At 31.9% G+C, this 19,853-nt stretch overlaps 2 protein-coding genes across 5 annotated transcripts in view; both read left to right on the top strand.

Moving 5' to 3' along the window:
* LOC126819248 (nuclear pore complex protein Nup153) overlaps positions 1–8,037 on the top strand; it is a 36,537-nt gene extending 28,500 nt beyond the window's left edge. For both annotated transcript variants that reach the window (XM_050547184.2, XM_050547183.2), the window contains 6 exons: positions 110–268; positions 512–589; positions 1,697–2,116; positions 2,384–2,463; positions 2,748–2,896; positions 4,796–8,037. In XM_050547184.2, coding sequence (XP_050403141.1) covers positions 110–268; positions 512–589; positions 1,697–2,116; positions 2,384–2,463; positions 2,748–2,896; positions 4,796–4,847 — 938 coding nt within the window. In that variant the 3' untranslated portion in view covers positions 4,848–8,037. The remainder of the gene's footprint in view (positions 1–109; positions 269–511; positions 590–1,696; positions 2,117–2,383; positions 2,464–2,747; positions 2,897–4,795) is intronic.
* A 438-nt stretch (positions 8,038–8,475) lies between these two features.
* Positions 8,476–19,853, top strand: part of LOC126819251 (dystrobrevin beta) — a 79,742-nt gene continuing 68,364 nt past the window's right edge. Inside the window, exons 1-3 of one of the 3 annotated variants that reach the window (XM_056100128.1) lie at positions 14,781–15,213; positions 18,721–18,816; positions 19,135–19,516. In XM_056100128.1, coding sequence (XP_055956103.1) covers positions 19,441–19,516 — 76 coding nt within the window. In that variant the 5' untranslated portion in view covers positions 14,781–15,213; positions 18,721–18,816; positions 19,135–19,440. Of the gene's footprint in view, positions 8,577–11,404; positions 11,700–14,780; positions 15,214–18,720; positions 18,817–19,134; positions 19,517–19,853 lie in introns of those variants that run through there. The other 2 variants (XM_050547186.1, XM_050547188.1) reach the window with 2 other exon arrangements.

Raw genomic sequence — 19,853 nt, 5'->3', positions numbered from 1 at the left:
CACCAGTAATTAAATATATTTATCTCCATATAAGCTTATCTGGGTTATTTTTGTTGACAGACCATTTTTTAATTTAATGATAATTTTGATCTAATTTCATTTACTCTAGGTGATAGTCAGCAAAAGTTACCGAATGATTTTACATTTGGTGGATCAACAACTAATACAAATACAGGAGGATTAGGTGTTTTTTCTTCTGCACCGACTGGTAATCTTACAAATACAAATAATACAAGCTTTACTTCATCTAAACGTACTATTGATGATGGTATGTAAATTTGTTGCCAATGATATTGATATATATTGGAAGTGAATTAAAATAAAACTATAAGAATAATTCTTCAATGTTCCATTATACTCATTATAATTCATCTAAAGCAGTTATACATGTATAGCCGCCTTGTCAAATTTATCAGCACAATTTATAATTTTAATACTGCATAAACAATGTACAGTATATATATATATAGGTACATGTATGTCTAATAACTAAATATTTTATTGTTTATAGATAGTGATGAACCAAAAGCCAAGAAATCATTTGTATTTGGTGCATCTTCCTCAACAGCACCCAATGGTCCTTTTGATTGTAAGTTTAGAAGAAATTTATGTATTTTTGGTTTATGATTATGCTGCTATTGACTGAAAAACTAAGAATAGAGTTGCAAACATCAAAGGCTTAAAGCCACATTGCAAAATATTCCTTGAAAGTTGAAATTTGAAGTGGGAACATCAAAATTTAAAATAAATTAATTTGTATTGCTTTAAAGATACATTATGTAAGATTTCGATAAAGAGCTGGCCGTTCTTGCTATAATAGTTTAAAAATAGATAATGCAAAGTGAACACATTGGAAATTTCATTCCAATTACTTTATTCTGAGCCAAGTTATCACTGTAGTTTTGACAAGATGTGTGCTTTGTTTATATCGTAATCACGGTACTGGTATATATTCCCCATTTTTATGATGTGGACGTATATTGACATCGACTCTGTCCTTCTGTCCGTACACAATTTGTTTGTGGACACTCTACAGGTTTAGATCTCATTTGCACATATCAGGCCATAACTTCCTGGATTATGGCCCCTGATTGTAGGCAAAATCACATTTTTATCAGATTTTAAAAAAACGTTTAAATATAATGAAGGTTGAGTTCGAATTTCAGGAAAATTAAAAACGAAACTGCCCAATCAAATGGACGCTCCTTGTACGCAAATTGTGTACAAGTATGTAATACGAAGGCTGTGAACCTTTGATGAAACTTAAAATATATCTTTATATCCCAAAGATCTCCGTCCCTTTTGATATTCGCATTTCAGACCATAACTTGTTTTGTTTTGGTTTTTTAGATTGATCTCTATCCATCTCTTGCAAAATGTGAGCGTATCTTGCCTGGCAAGCGCTGGTTGAATTAAATTATTAAATGGCTGAACTATTCTAATTATTTAAAATCTCGAGCATCTGATGGCATTGAGAGTTGATTATGGTCTTGTCATGTTAATAAATGTCTAATTAATAATATATATTTATAACATTTAAGCCTATAGAAAGACCTGCAATAGACAAATTTAGCTCTTCAATAATGTATCTTTAATTAAGTACTTTGTGTATGGATTTTTATAGACAATAGACAAATTTAGCTCTTCAATAATGTATCTTTAAATACTTTGTGTAAGGATTTTTATTATTTTACAGCTAAGCCTACAGTAGCAGTTCAACCAGAAACCAAGAATACTGCAGGACCTGTATTTAATTTTAGTGCTAACTCAACACAACAGCCAAATAATACAGGATTTAATTTTGGTGTTTCCACTCCTAATGTGCCAGTTTTTAAAGCAGTAACCAAGAAGATAGAGAAACAATCTGACTCATTATTTACATTTGGTGGTGGTGGTGTTGGAAATAACAGCCAGTCTTTTGGTAACACAAGTAATAATTTCTCTGGTGCGCCTGCAGCTTTTGGTAGTTCCAGTTTTGGTGGCAATGGTTCTACATCAGGATCAACAATTGGATCAACACAAGCAACCAATGCACCAGCATTTGGTGCCAGTAGTGCCACACCTGCTTTTGGTGCTTCTGGCCAAACTTCAGCATTTGGCAATTCATCTAATGCAGGTATACAAAGATTAGTTTTGCTTATCTGAATTGTACTATGTTTAATTATATATTGAAAAATCATCATAATATCAACTTTAGATAATCTCGCTAATATGAATATGAACCTAATAATCTTTAGGCATAATAATGGTATCTTTGGAAAAGGTTTTCCATGTTACAAGAGCATGGATTACATGTAAAAGATTCCTAAAAGATGATCAGAGACTTAAATTATTGATATATTTCCTCCATTTTAAAATTAAACAAATTACTCTTTTAATTCAGGATTCCAGTTTAGTGCCACACCCAATCTAAGCTTTACTGGAAATAGTGGTAGTTCAACTTTCCAATTCAGTGGAAAATCTGTAAGCAACACCTTTTACATTGCAAAGTTATTGTAGAAAATATTTATTAAACTTGAGAATTATACAATATGTATTTTCTTCAGAAAACGAGTTGACACTATGAATTCTCATAAAGTTTTGCATGCTTCTTGTTTTTGATTATTTTTTTTTATTTCTCCATAAAGGTTTATATCATATCAACATTTAGTGTATTACCTTGTTTCTCCATATCATTTCAAAGGAAAACCTTTAAAAAAAAAGAAAATCATAGTTTGAGTAAGATTGATATTTTTTATTTGGTATAGAACGAATCAGGCAATGCTACAACAGCCCAAACACCACAAACCCCAGCTTTTGCTTTTGGTGGTCCAGGACCAGCAGCTGTTGCACCTACAACTTCATTTACTGCACCAAATTTTGGTACCCCAGGTCAGCCTGGTAGTTTTAATATTGGGTAAGTTCAGTTTTACTCTTTAACTTTGTTACGTGGGTAGAGTTTATCTCTGACGCAATAATCATTGATTGTCACTTTCATCATTAAATACTCAACCGTTAAATTTCATGGAAACAAACAGATTTCGAAAAATTATATTTATCATCTCATCTTTTTATAAGCCTACATTTTTATGTTGACATATATTGTGTCGGCGCCCCTGTCCGACCATCCACAGTTTGTTTGTGGACAGTCTACTGGTCACAATTTTTATCCGATTTTGACAAAACTTATGGCCCCTGATTGTAAGAAAAATCACGTTTTTAGCTAGTGGTCTCTCTAGAGGTCACAATTTTAACCAATTTAAAAAAAAGTTGGAATATATTACCGTTACACCATAATGGCTGCTCCATGTACACAGATAGTGTTAAAGTATGTAATATCAAGGTTGTGGATCCTCTAGAGGTCACAATCGATTTTAATGAAACATGTGTTTATATCACAAAGATCTCAGTTCCTTTCGATATTCGCACATATCGGACCGTATAACATATATGTTTATATCCCAAAGATCTCGGTTCCTTTCGATGTTTGTGCACATCAGAGGTCACAATTTTTATCCAATATATGTTTATATCCCAAACATCTCAGTTCCTTTCTATATTCGTGCACATCAGACCATAGCTTCATGGATTACGGCTCCTGATTGTACAAAAAATCACATTTGTAGCTTCTGGACTCTCTAGAGGTTACAATGGTCGTATTTAAGAAAATCGCTTCTAATACTTACATAAAGATTATTTCGCAGAGGCTATCCCAACAACATTATACACCAAAGAATCAACTTGATACCTAAAATCAATCTTAGATCGATCATCACCAAAAACTAAAGACTTTTAGGAAATCACGGGAATATCGAAAATTTACGAAACTTACTCATGAGATCTGATATAACAAAAACAAATGACAATAACAGCAGAAAATATAAGATCAGGAACCACCTCACTTGCAACATTAAATTCATTATTTATTTAATTACATGCAGTAACTGCAATATGTAGGCCAAACAAGCAATGATCCAGTACCCACACAGACGTATCAGCCTGTCCATCTTTTGTCACCTTGTCAAGGGAGTTTTGCGGTTCATCTTCTTGTATCCTATCTTAAAAACCGTTTAAATATATCACCGTTGCACCGTAATGAATGTTTTATTTGAATTTCGGGAAAATCAAAACGTTAACTGCCCGACAAAATGGCCGCTACTTGTATGCAAAATAGTGTAAAAGGTTGTGGATCCTCTAGAGGTCACAATTTTTGTCTGATTTTGGTTTCGATTCCACGCTTGTACATGTCCAACCTCGTAGGTTTTCTCTGGGTCCTCCGGTTTCCTCCTACTGCTGAAGATCCCTACATGCAAATGATTATTGAAATAAAATTGAACAGTATATTAGTCCCAAAATGATCTAGGTTGTATCCAGTGACCATTAAACCCCATGAATAAGTTCGAGAATGGTCATTATCTGATCCATTTGTATTTATGTTCTTTTTTTTTTGCGACAAAACTTAAGGACTGCTTGACAATATAACTGTTTTTGCTTGTATGTTTCATTACTTGGCAACTTATCTTTTTCCTTCTCAGGAGTGCAAACGTCTTGTTCAATTTGATAATGCCCAATATTGCTAAATGGAGTTTTCTCCCCTGAACATCCGGTCAGACAAAATACTGCATAAAATACCATACAAAATAAAGTGGCCCATTAAATTGTAAATTCCATTAAATACCATATAAGATATATATTTTGCATGAATCAAAGATGGCTGACTCGATGAAATTAATGGAAAAAATTTATTTGTGAAAACTCTTTAATTTGAATTTATTTGTACATGTATATGTTCATTCACATATTTTCTTATTTTTAGGGCTGGAGCTACAGATAGAAAAATAAAGAAAGCAGTCAGAAGAAAACGGTAGAATTGATTTTCTAAAATGGAATATTGATGACCAGCAAATTGAATTGCCAGAACATTGTATTAAACTATTTTGATAGCGTGAATTATAATAGGGTCGAAAGATGTGAGTCAAGTATGGCAATCAAATTTTATGAACTTACGGTCATGAATTTATTTCATCTCGACTTTGTGTTATGATGGTAAATATAAAACAAAAGAAAATTAATTTATTATAAAAATGACAAAACACAATGTAACATTAGATTTTTTTATTTGTCTTATTAGTTATTTAATATCTAAATTGTAATTTCTTCTTAAGTAAGAATGAGTAATTTGTTCAATTGATGGACTGTGATTATTTTTTTTATCAAAGAATATCGCATTCAAATTGAAAATTCCAGACTTTTGATATTAAACAATAAATATTTCATAAATGAGCTATTAACTATACCATACATAATCAATCAGCAATGCTTTATAAAGTTTGCTTTGTATATTTATAAAAAGAAATAAGAATATTTGTATATTATGCTTGGTGTATGTAACGTAATGTATAGTTAAAACAGTTTTGTAACTGGTAATGTACCTGTGTATATGTAATGTTGTACTATCCTAATATTAAGGCAAGTTTGACCCTCTAATTGTACAAAATTAGTGTTCAAATCCACCAAATCTTATTTAAAAATGCCATTATATTGAATGGAGAAAAATCAAAGACGATTCTTGCTGCCTTATTAATGTTAAAAATCGGTGGATTATTGAATAGAATTGCATTGTTTTAATATATTGTTGTCTAGTCTAGGAGGGTCCAGCTTGCCTTAGTATTCCATTTGTTATATGATATGTTATTCAAATCTGTACATAAATGAAATGATTTTTCTTTTCCTTTAATAACCCCAGTTTATTGACAACATGGTCACAAGTGGACGTCAAATAATATATGTAATTATAAAAGTAAATTAGATTAGACAAAAACATTTAATGTATTCATATATGTATGGATGCAGGTTTATATACAATATATATATGTAAAGATACATAATTTGACTTATTTTTGGTTACAGTTTGAATATATACATGTATTTGCCGAAGTGAGTGCCATTGTGATCATGATTTCAATAACTTATATGAAATGTATAATATACAGCTATGTAAATAAACTCATTTGATGTAAATATTCTACTCAGTGTAAATACCATTCCTGCTCTGAAATTTCTTTCAAGTAATTAGACAACTGTGTGATGTTTGGCTGATTTCCATTGCATATATTTTAAAATAATCAATGCTCAACAAAAGTGAGTTTTAGTGTAATTTGTGTTCAAAATTAATGCCTCTGATATGAGAATGATCTGTTTCTTTTCTATAGTAGCAATCAGTATGTGAAACAATAACATTTCTACATGTAGTATTCTTTGATTTTAAATAGGGCTCCAAAAGTTGGTTTTAAATTGTATATTCCAGCCCTGGGATTAAAGTATACTAATTACTACTAATTTGTGAGTTATGAGTCATGCCACTACTTATCTTAGACTGTTTCATTAACAAGTGATGCTTCATTAACAAATGATTTTAAACTAGTACAAGATATTTCAATCAACAGAAAACATATCCTAACTACTGTTGGTTACCAAAAAACATTTTTCACACTTCTTCAATGGAAGGTTTTTTGACAGCCTGGAAATGTTTTAATATAGCTACTAATATATATGTAGTACACTTGTTAGACAATCAATTTCATTACTAGGCAAGACACAGTGATTTATGCTCTCAATATTAATTAATGTAACTTAATATGGGCTTAGTAACACAATTTTTCTAGCCCTTGACAAAGAACATAAGATAAGTTATTTCTTTTCATATCATCCGCATGATAAGATATTATTTACATTTTCAAAATTTAGCCAGTTTTATAATGTATTTTTAGAACATTCATTGTGTATCATTCTTCATAATTATAGGAAAACTCTTTTCAACCAAAAGTGCTTGATTTTTTTTTTGTTTATGAAAGTTACATAATTTTCTTTTGTACTGTTTTAAAAACAGAGAAGAGGCTTTGGAACCTTGGAGCTCTTTGTCAATGATTTGACTTTTCAATGGTAACTGGGTGTCTACACATTAATCGTAAGTGTGGGAGGACTGCACTACATGTAAACAAAACCTACAAGACAAACCTGCATACATGACACACAAATTGCAGACATTGCAAGCAATAAACAACAAGCGTGTAAATCAAATTACAAGCAAAAATTAAGACAGATATTGCATAAGTGTCTTATAGGGTTTTTGAAGAATGCAGTGACCAAAGTTTCCATCTAAATATGCCAGTTCTTAAATTTTCAATTATTAAACAAGTTGAGGGTTATTTTGAATATGATGTATAAAATTAGTTACATTTATGTTCTTGTTGATATTTTTTATGCCTCCTCCAGAACGATAATGTGTATGTGACATAATTTAATCACTTGGAAAGAAACAAATTACCCAGTTCTTGTTCACTTCCACAACTACGTGAATGCTTGATGTGTTTCAGATAAATAAATGTTTTAAAGATAAAAAAAAAATTCATTCCCCTAATATCTTGTGATATGCTAAATGCAAAAAAGAAAAAAAAATATGTAAGGAAACTGTGGCTTAACCTTCCTTAACTAACTTTCCAAAATCTGTTTTCAGTAATTGCTCCTTAATTCTGTATCGTGTTGTCCCCACTTCTCTGTAAAATCACTTTAGTTTCAATTTATGTATATTGTATGTTGTTTAAATTTGCTATCAGGTGAACTTACTGGACAGAATCTACTAAGTTCACTTAAAGCAGAATTTCACAGACTGTTAAGCAATGGCTTTTGTTGTGGTTTCAATTTCAATTGAAATCTTTCTAGTCCTTTCTACTTATGTTTATATTAGTGGTCTGCTCTTTTTTCATTTGAAAAAGACTGATTTAATATAAAGGCTCTTGATTTAGAGAGAACAAAATTCTCATTAGGCATATTTTGAATATAATTGTTTAAAAATGTACAAAATTGTTGACATTTGGCGAGTAAGGAGGGTGAATTATTATTAGTGCGTTTTGGAATTAGTGCGTAAGTTAATGAAAATTAAAATTTATAAGTGCTGTGAAATTCTGCATTTTTGTATATTTACCATGTGATGAATGATGTATGAGTTATTGGTATATATGCATTTGTGACGCAGAAATAAAAGATTTTTGAATCCAACCTTTTGTTTGACTTTCATAATTTCAATCAGATTAATTTAGAGGAATTGTCATTTTAGCAAAGGAGTATCAGAATTAGATTTGATTGTTAGTTTAATAATGTGATAACAAGACCAAAGAACATTATTTCCGGGTCAAGTTTTACTTAATAAACCTCGGATAGTTTTATTCGATGTATTATCGATAGCTTCTATTTCATTTTGTATTCTAAGACAATAAAGAATATTTGTGTCTTGAAAAAAAAATTTAATATGACAACTTGTCTTTTGGGGCAATAATTGCTTATATTTAAATGACAAGATAATTCTGCAAGATGTGGGAAAAAGTAGCCCCCGTTATTCAGATATGTATTCTTTGCTATGTTATCTTCAAGAGAAATAACAAAAAGGCAGGACACTGCACAAGACGTGATGTGACCTTTGAACTTTGCATACATAATGAGATGCTGCTTCTTGGCGGTCAGAGAGGGTGATGTCGGATAATGTGTTGACAGTAACACTACCTCTATCTTTATTGCCTGTCCTTTGCTGACACGTCAAGGTAATACTAATTTATTTAATTAACTGTTAATATTTTAATGTAAGCATTATTATGCAAGCATACGAACACCGTAATTTAACACGTGTTGACAATGCAATAATTGCACGACTTTTCCAATATGGCGGCCCTCATTGTAAACAAATCACTTGTGTGAACGAGGCATATAAAAATGTCAAATTGTGGTATTCAAATTCATGGTTTCTGAAAATGATATTATATCGTACTGTGTTTATTTTAGTATCATTTACTTACTACTAGACTAGCGTTGAAATTCTACCGTAAATGTAACCGTAGTAGATCTACACGTGAAACAAAGTATTGCATATAATTAAAATAGTATTGTTTATTGTTATTTATTGCATTCCCCTAGAATTTAGATATGTTATACACGCGGTCTTATCGGGTATATAGCTAATACAACACACACTTGTACATAGAGTTAAGAATAAAATGAAGTAGATAAAAACGGATATGAGCTGCTTCTAAAATATGTACTGGTATTTATATCTGCACTAAATGTTGCATTCTTCTTTTTCTAAATAATACTACCTGTAGGCCTGTGTAATACTCCCAAATTAAGACATAACATTTTTTTAAATTTTACATGCATGGTTCAGCCATATAATTTTCCCGTCATTTCTTCCCATTTCCCCAAAGCATCATTTTTCATGTTAGAACTAGCATTAAATGTCATTCAAGAGCATGACACTCCGACTCAATATTATCCAGAGTCTTCAACAGTACAAACAAAAATTATGTGTCCATTCCAACCCATAGTGATATTATCTTAGCCTACTCTGAAAAAATGGGCTCTTGATATCAAATATTTAACATACGGTGAACAGCTTTAAAGCCAGCACTTGCTAGCATGTACTTCTGCTGCCTGTGAGCACATGTTTGTTATGAGTTTATGATCCTTTAATTATTCAATACATATATTATAACAAACAATTCAGTCACTAACAATTAGTTGTACAATTATGTGAAAATTATTTTTATTTTCTGATAATGTAACTAATTATATTAATATATTACAAACATAAATAACAATGGGGGTGTCGGTATTATTATAGCCTGTAAAATGTATGCAATAAATAAACAACATAAATAAATCAACATTCATGTTATGATCTTGCCAGGAAAAGATGGGCTTCTGATATCCAATATTTACGACAAAATAAACATTTTACCATTGGTACACGAATCGTGTATCAGAATGCGTTAAAGCACCAAATGTAACAAGGCACTCGAAGAATGAGGCTAGACATATTCCACAAGTCATTTCAAATGTGATGCCATATTCTTATCTGAAGAGCATGCACAATAAATACTACCGGTTTAGACTGGAATAACCAGATACTAGAGATAGCCATTCGATTAAGACTTCTTGCGTAAGAGTAAAAAACGGAAACGATTGAATGTAAATCAGTTTACATTCATATTAGGTTATATGTGTTGCAGCCCATTTGTGTCAATTTCTAGATCCCAAATATTAGCGACTTAGCTCCTTTAAATATCAAAACTATTATCAGAAGTTGTATGCATGCTGTTTTATAGTGGCATTGCCCAATTGGTAATCTTGATTTCAGGTTTTAGGATGAAATTGACAATATGTAAAATTCCATTACAATATGTAATATTCCATTACAATGTAACTTTATGAATTTATTATATTTATCAAAATGGACAACCCCAGTCCATATTAGAGAGAACAGTACTCATTTTATTGAATACATGTATTTTCTCATATAGACTCATAGTAGGTCCACTATTTTATAGATGACAACATAATCAAGTTCAAATTATTAACAGTATATCAGATTTCAGCTGAAAATAATACCAGTACTTTTACTTATCTTAGAGATAAAATAAAGCCGCAAAAGAAAATATTTTCCATTTGTAAATTTATCAAGCATCCTGGGTCCATTGTGTATTTATTCTTACCCATAATAATTTTACATTTCAATATTTAATTAACCAGTGGTTTATTTTTTCAAGGCATTGTACATGTACACTGTAATGAATTTACTGTCACTGTTAAATGGATTACTGAACAATATTTAGCTTACATGCATGTGTAAAGTTAAAAAAATGAATCAGACAACCACAACCTTTATTTATTCAAACTTAAATTTCCTATCAAAGATAATAAATTTCTCTCAAATATATCCACAAGATTATTCATGGAAAGAACTGATTGACTCAAGTTCAGAAAATTAGAAAAAGTAGTTTTGATTAATTTTGTGCAAATCTGGCTCGAATTACATAAAAATCCAAAAAGGGAACTTTTAATGAATATAAATGCAGTACATGTAGTTGATAAAGATATTGGTATTGAGTTTATCACTAAATATTGTTTAAATTGGGCCTATAGTACAGCTATTAGACATTTTTGCTTAGCGGCTTCCCAAAGTATGTAAGCTTATAATTTATTTAAAACTGAAAATATTTGACATCAATCATGTATGTTGATTGACTTATTATTATGTGAATATTGATTGATGGTTTATATTGACAGGTTAATACTACATGTAACGTACATCGTGTCGTAGGTTACAATAGAATAGAATAAGAGTTCATAAGAAGTTGATTAGTAATAAAACATTGATTGAATCTAAAAGGGTCAGGTGGAATAAGATGCTCCTATTATTGATTATTATTTTATTGATAAATAATCATAGAGGATGAGTGCCTGATCAGAGATGGCTGTAGATCCTTGATACAAACCAAGACTTGTGGATGAGATTCATTCATAGACTATTGGTCCTGGTATGTATGACAATGTTAGTCTGACATGACTGTTTTATCCCACAGCCAGAACTCTGTTATTGTGCAGGATTAGTCATCCCCTACTACTGGCCTAGTGGATCTAATATGTCTAGTGCTAGCAGGCATTACATTCATTCCTGCAGTTCAACTATTCTTAATAGGAAATTTGTGATTTAACAGACAGATTTAACATTTAGAAATAACGTGAATATATAGGACAGCTAAATTTAGATGAAACAAAGTTCATTGGATATTTTCAAAGAAAGAGACTGTGAGAATGAAACTAAGAAGAGCTATAATGGATTTAATGTGTTGATAAAGTTGTCTGTACAATTTTTTATAATGAGACGAGAGGTAACTTAGATAAATATTGCATGATTTTAAATTCTAATTTTAAGTAATTGAAACAGTCTTGTGACAAGTGTATTTTATTTCTCCACACTATCTACAGCCATATGTCTTGTTAGTATACAGTGATAGCAGTATATACTGCTTTTAAGGCATACTTTGTTATTCCATTGTAATGCCTTTAAACTATAGGTAATAAATAATATCAACTGCAGTTAGAAATGTGAAGTCATGTACAATATGACATCATGATTTTATATGAAAGATGTATGGTAATGTCAAAATAATTTCTGTTGACTCTGGTATTAATATTTTCTTTCTTAATTAGGTCAGCCAAGTTTAGAAATACATCCTTTGTTATTTAATTCATTCTGTTATTGTTTCTCATGCTTACACATCTAAATTACATATAGTTTTAGTAAAAGATGAAAAATTCCCAACAGTGTTGTACAAAATTGGTTCTACTTTTCTCCGTAATAATGACATTGTAAATATTTTTTTTCATCTATTGAGAGTAATTTCATGCAGGGAAATATAGAGAAACATATAGGTTTCGTCACATTTTCCTTGCTTTTAATTAAAGAGGGGGGGTTGGTGGCTGAAAGGTTAGCACGTGCGCGTTGTACCATAAAGTCTTGTCATTGAGTCAACTGGCTTGGTTTCGAATCCCCGGTTGTACATGGCAAGGAGTAGGGTCGCCTGTCCAGCCTCGTGGGTTTTCTCCGGTTTCCTCCCACTGCTAAAGACCCCTACGCGCAAGCGAATTATTGCAATAAAATTAAAACCATGTGTTAGTCCCGAAATGACCTAGTTTGCGTCGAGTGGACGTTAAACCCCATTTCTCTCTCTTTCTCTCTTTTTAATTAAAGAGCACATAAAGTGAACATATAAAAGTGTTATGTATTTCAAGCCAGTGTGATTATGGCTAGTTCCTTTTTCATTTTTGGAAATGTGTCTCATCCATGGTTACAAATCTGACCAATAATTTATTAGGATCTGCTTCAATATGGCACAGATTATTATGGGACGTCAGGAATCTGACACGTTTCTGATCCACAGTCAAGAGTTTTGGCACCCATCTTGCAGAAACTTTTGTCATTCCTAACTCGTTGGCGATAATGTGCTCAACCCTCAAATGAGAGTTGCCCTCAGCATTGGCAATATGTTGAGTGGTTGATCGGCCATCACCATGTCATCCACGTCATTGCTAGGTCCCACATTGTTTGAAAAAGCTATGACATTCACTTTAATTCTTTGTGAATAGCAACAAAATTTTAAATGTTTGTTTTAGGGAGAGAAAGCTGTTTAGATTTCTTCAAATTCTTTGCCCTGGGCATTTTTATTCAGAAACGTACAGTATGCTTAGGCTATGCTATTTTTTAGACTATAAATAAATGAATACGTTTGCTGTTATAAAATGGGTAACCTTGGTCAAAAGATTGGGGATGTAAACTTTCAAAATTGGGTAAATACATGTATTATACTTGGCCTGTGATGATAAAATATGCATGTACGTAAAGATGCACTAGCTCATTCAATAACAAAAGTGAGGATACATTCTGGTAAATACTGCCTGATTATTTAGTGAGTGTTGAGTATAGGGAACTGTTAACATGTCTGTCTATAATGACATTCTGTATAAATGTCCACTTAGGCCTGCTTAAGGTCAACTAAGTTTTGTTGTTGGTGAATATGAAATTGTGACTAGGATATTAAACAGATTCAAGTATTGCCAGGAGTCTTTAAAGTCTTGAAACATGTCTACATTTATATAATTGCATAGACCACTTCTATTTACCATCACTTGGTATGCCCAATATAGTTCAAGACAGGATTTTAAACTTGGCATACATTTAATAATCCTTTAGAGACATTTGCACATTGTAACTATAGAGCAATAAACTATAACACATACTTGTTGAAGAACAATTGTTAATCTAGGCAGAGTATTTCGAAGAGTATTCTCTCAACGTTTTCAAGCAAGTACAGTAACAAATGTGTAGGGTAATTATATTTTTTGACAAATAATAACAACAGTCAAAAACCATGGATGACAACAACATCATCTAACTTGGAACAGCTCCTTTTAAAGGCCAAAGCAGATTGATGTTGAAATCCATTTCATCCCAGGGGTTGGGTGGCCGAATGGTTAGCACGTGCGTGCTGTATCATACGGCCTGTCATTGAGTCAACTGGCGTGGTTTCGAATCCCCGGTTGTACGTGACAAGAGTAGGGTCGCCTGTCCAACCTCGTGGATTTTCTCTGGGTCCTCCGGTTTCCTCCCACTGCTAAAAGACCCCTACGCGCAAGCGAATTATTGAAATAAAATTAAACCATATGTTTGTCCCGAAATGACCTAGTTTGTGTCAAGTGGACGTTAAACCCCATTTCTCTCTCTCTCTCCATATCATCCCAGAGGTTTGTACATGTATCTATAGCATAGCATATCTTAGGATTATTGGAACTACTGAAGAAATTGGTCTGTTTAATGGTAGTTTTGTCTTCTGCTTGTTAATCATGCATGAGGGCGTGGGATTTGGATGATCAAGTCATATTGTTGGCAATGTGAGAGATGTGAGGATTTTCCTTGCTATGGGAGGTTTGACTGTAAGCTCTGGCTTTATTGTTACTTATCTGCAACAAATTATTGTTTAAAAAAAACACAACACAATTTATATGGAAAATATTCACTGGTTTATACACATACAGCACAATGTTTCGACAAGTATTCTCTTATCGTTTTCAAGTACAAAATTATTGTTTGTAATATAACATATTAATAAGATCATATCAAATCTTTTTAATAGATTGACATCATTATAGGTGATGAACACATCAAACACATGTACCTTTTGAAGTTTTTATTTCCAGAAATGTTGTACAAATATGGAAAGCTACATATAATATAGGAGAATATTTTTATACATTTCTATTAATTTAGATGTGTATAAAAAGAAAGATAAAATAGATAATGCGCTATCATTCAAATGACATACACGTAGAAAGGATTTTTTGAAAAAATTGGTTTCCCTTATTTTAAAAATAAAATGTAAATATCAACTTAAAATTAAGCACACTGTACAAGAATGTAGTTTAATATGTTGTATTAATGTGTTTAACATGTTGTATAATACAGTTCTCTACAGTGACAGCTTATTGGACTGTTATTGAAACACCTTGCAGACCATAAATTAGTTTTATTTTTCCTGGATACAGGAAATTTCTCTTCCGGCTGATTGTTTTGACCAGTAATAATTGAGCTCGAGATAATGGAAATGGTCATATAATGCTTTCGTGGTATCGATTTACCATTAAGTTCTCTCAAGATGGAGGCTCCTCTCCGGGGAAGGGGTTCGACACAGACTGTCCATCTTGGTAAATATTATTAAATTGGATTGAAGTGATGAGATGATTACAGTGACCCGAGTCTATACATCTACAAATGGATTGCCAATTCAACTCTCCCAGACACCAAATCAATACTAGCACCATTTCATGGTTAAAAGATATTCACCACTGGTTTGTTGCAACCTTTTACTATTGTTTTAATCATGGTGGATGTCAAGTACTGATTATATGAAGATACATGAATACTATAAATGATGACGAGCTATATACAGATGATAAATAGGGTGTACTTGTAGCATGATGAATGGCGAGTTATATATTTTACGCCTAAAATAATATCTTTAGGGAAATGGGTGTGATATTGTTCGGTTGTTATTGACTAGATATAGTCAGTAAATTACTGTTGGTGTAAAATGGTTTTAAATCCGTCTGCCCTCCTGTTCCCATACCTTTAATTTCTGCATAAAATAAATACGGAACTCTGGCTTCCAGTGAAGTGCCAGTATTTCTATTAGGTAACAGAAGGATATTACTTGGTTTTTAAATGGAAAATTATATAAATGTAAGTTGTTAATTCTTGTCTCTTTGCCCAGCTCACTTTTTACCACAGGTGGAGCAACATCTGGCCAGGTCTTGTACGTGGTTGACCGTCAAAATTTTGAGATACACAAATTTGAAGTAGTATTTATAATAGTAAACATGTAATGATCTGCCTTACATATCTCAGTTATCCTTCTGCCTCTTAGCCAGGAATATTCACCAAAACCTTACAGAAAATGTCAATTCATACCATCAGTTTTCAATTCTAGACCAAAAGTCAATAAAAATATACATGCAAACAGGAAAAACGAGATAAAAAGAAAGACAATGGAACAAACTACATTCATGGGTTCAGAGATGTTTGTTTATTTTTATACGCCCACATTGAAATGGGGTGGTCGTATATTGTCGTGGCCCCCGTCCGGCGTCCACAATTGCTTGTGCACGATTGACTTTAAATTTATACATAGTGTTTAAAGTCATGAGACGCAGAAGCTTATTGATTTTCAACGATTTCCAATAAATACTGCCAGAGTTATGGCCCTTGATCACTTTGAAATATCTTGTGGACGCTCTAGAGGCTAAAGTAAAGTTAATATCCGATTGACTTTATATTTATACACGGTGTTTAAGGTCATGAGACCAAAAAGCCTATTGATTTTCACTGATTTCCGATAATTACTACCAGAGTTATGGCCCTTGAACACTTTGAAATATCTTGTGGACGCTCTGCTTTTCCTTTGGCAATAATGGTCTTAGTCAATCACAGTGGCTCAAATCTGACTTCAGAGAGAATAACAGAAGTAGTTGAATTTTATGTTAAAGGGACAATAACACTCTTGCTGGCTTGAAAGCTCCAGAAAATAAATAATATCTCTAAGTACTAAATGTTTAAGTGTTCTACCTGTTGTGTAAATTATCCATTACATCCTATTTTACTTGTCCAGAGGGTTCAAAAATATTTTTAAATCGAGGTTTCATTTGAAAAGGTTTACGTTAGACGTTTCAAACCATTATGTTGAATTTTTCAAATTTTTTAAATAAGGTGTGTTAAGATGAAATTTGTATCATCAATTAATTAAAATATTCTAAAATAGTACAATTTGTTGACCAGAATAAAGATTGGGACATATTATTCAGTTACAACAAGAGTGGTATTGAGCCTTTAAGGTAGACCAGCATTGCAATATATCCAGGTCGCAACCACATAAGACCTAATTATAAATAGATTGTTCATTTACATAATATTAAAAATTATATTTAATAGTTCAAATTTTTGTTAGGTTGTTTTGGAGAAATGCAAGCATTTCTTTATCAAAAATTATAACCTTGTGACTCATAGTCCTATCAATAATATATTTATCAATACAAAAATACCTATGTAAATCTGAGTATGTCTTTCCTTGTAGGGTTATATAATCTAAAGCTAGTAAACAAGTTTTCAATCAAATGTTTAATATAGCTTTATTCTAGTTATACACCCACATTGATAAAATTCTCACATTGGCGTGCACGTAAAAGATCCCTTGGCTGTTGGAATTTGATATAAGAGTAGGCTGTAGCGCCGCTGCCCGGGCAAAATTTCCCTCATAGCACACTGTATGGCGTATGCCCGTCTTCATTAGCCCAGGTTAGGAGCAGAACAGTGGGACGTTAAACCCCATTTCATTTCATTTTGATAAAATTCTAGACGCTAAAGTTAATATTCGAATGACTTTAAATTTATACACAGTGTTTAAGGTTATGAGACGAAAAATCCTATTGATTTTCAACGATTTCAGATAATTACTGCAGAGTTATTGCCCTTGATGACTTTGAAAAATCTTGTGGACGCTTTAGAGGCTAAAGTTAAGATCCGATTGAATTTATATTTATACAGTGTTTTAGGTCATGAGACGAAGAAGCCTATCAATTTTCAACGATTTCCGATGATTATGGCAATTGATATTAAATGTTTTGTATGCTGATGCTAGAAACCAAGTAGGTTGTTACTCAAAATCAGATATGAGTGTGTTGTAAATGTTTTCATTTCTGACAAAAGAAAAAATATGTGACAACCCTTGTTGACTCCTCAGACGACTTTAAAAAAAAAAATTGAGATCAAAATTGGATATAAAGTCAACATATCCATGTAACTAGAAACAAGTGACACCAAGTTTAAAGTATGTTTCAGGAAGATTATGCACAGTTCACATAATCAACAAAAGTGACATTATCACAAAAATACAACTTATAAACTGATGTAAGAATTCCTTCTGAAAAGAAGACAGGAAAGCTGATAAAATCCAGAAAATTGACAGACTGATTTAAATTTTATTTTCTGTGAATTAGAATTGATTTAGAATATCTCTCCACAAAATAATACTTGATGATGATATACCACTATATGAAAGCCTATCAACAAGAATCAGTTTTGAATGAAATTTAAAAGTTGAAATTTTACTAATATGGATTTTACAGCTCAAATCTCTTCAATTAAAAATACACAGTGCATGTATTTCAACCTTCATACAAAAGCTATTCTCAACTACATGGCACATGGTTTCACTTGTATGAAGGTTGGAATCTTGTGTTTTTACCATAATTTATTACAAATCTTGCTATTCATCATAAAAGGTGTAGGAACAATTCTTGCAGTTTTGATCCCACTTGTGCTTTTTCTAGTTCAACAATTTCCGCCCATGGCCCAAAAGAACCCCTGCATGTGAGCGAAGTTTTGAAATAAAGACCTACATGTATCATATGTTAGTCCCGAAATGACATGTGTTGATCCTTTTAGGTCTGAATGCTACTTTTATGATATATATATCATGCAATATATATGCAAATTTGTAAATAATGTACAACTGTAGTGCATGCGACATGATTGACAGACATTTGATTGTGAAAGTCGTTTAACTATCCCGTGAGAATAACTCCAGTATAAATGTCAAATCTTCTTCAACATGTATATCAAAGTCACACAGGGTTACATTAAAGTCAGTGTTTTAAACAGAAAAATCTGACATGATATTTGACAAAAGTATATAACACATACATTTAATCAACTAGAGTAAGTAATCACATGATAAAAAGGTATGGAATAACAGAGATTTATCGATCAAAGATATTTTTCTATTTTTGGTCTTTTCCTACCAGAAGCGTGATGTACATCAAAGAAAATAATGTATCTGAAGTATTACGGATTAAGAATTAAGTAGGATGGCCATATTGATTGTCTAAATGGTTTCTGAGGTGAGCATGTCACATAGCTGCAATTATCTCTTACTAGAAATTACTATCTCATTAACAAATGTACATGAAATAGAGCATTCCTTCCTGTTTTTATAGTCAAACAAATATGATGTATTGAGCATGTACATATGTAATATATACATTTTCAGACAGCTGATCGCAAGTTAGGACTGGAAGGTTGTATTGGAGATGTCATCTGCTAGGATCATGGCTGCATGATTAATCATTCACCGAGTTAAAAACAGAAGTTAGTTCTGGTTCCATGAAAATGTAGAAGCCGATATTTGTTAAACCCATTACTTTTGTGATTTTTTACAGCTTGGAAGATCAGCCAGGCCAAGTACGATGTTCAGTGCCAAATTAAAGGTTGTTATGTGCAAAGATACCAGAAAAGTTTGATGATTGTAGCATTGTGATCGATTGATAGAAATAATTTGGTGTGTTAGCCGAGTTGGTATTAATAAGAATTGTTTATCATCACAATCTAATAGAGTAACAATGTTGAAATTACAAACACTGCAAATTTTGACTTCTGGATTTAGAAAAAAGTGCAAATGTTAATTCTGTCACGAAAGAACCATACGACTATTAATGTGGTCGTTGAGTCCAGTTTAAATATATAGAATGGAGTGTTTAGCTTACAATCAACAGAGGTTCGCCTCTGTTATAAACAACATTAATAAGGAACTTCACCAGAAGGGTGAGTAACATATTGATGTCAAATTATTCAGTGTTATAAAAATTGTTATATTTTCTTTAATAATGGCATTATTAAAAGCATGTTAGATTTTTGTGATTATCTTTTTATTTTGTATGTTGCTACATGTTGTAAAGTTTTATTTTGAATAAATTAATTTTGAGTTCTTTAGTTTAAATTGTTTTCTTTTTGTTGATTTTGTGTTCAAGTTTATTATTTCTCTAGCTTTATATTAAATTGTGTTTTTTATATAATATATACGTATGTGTAATATATATATTGGGTATAAATGACATATGAATGATTTTTTTTAAGTGTAGTATAACATGAACAATAGTCG

The sequence above is a fragment of the Patella vulgata genome, chromosome 4 (genome assembly GCF_932274485.2).
Source record: "Patella vulgata chromosome 4, xgPatVulg1.2, whole genome shotgun sequence".
In the NCBI taxonomy this organism is placed as follows: domain Eukaryota; kingdom Metazoa; phylum Mollusca; class Gastropoda; family Patellidae; genus Patella; species Patella vulgata.
Note: the sequence above shows the minus strand (reverse complement) of the source record. Positions and strands in the feature narration are given on the sequence as shown.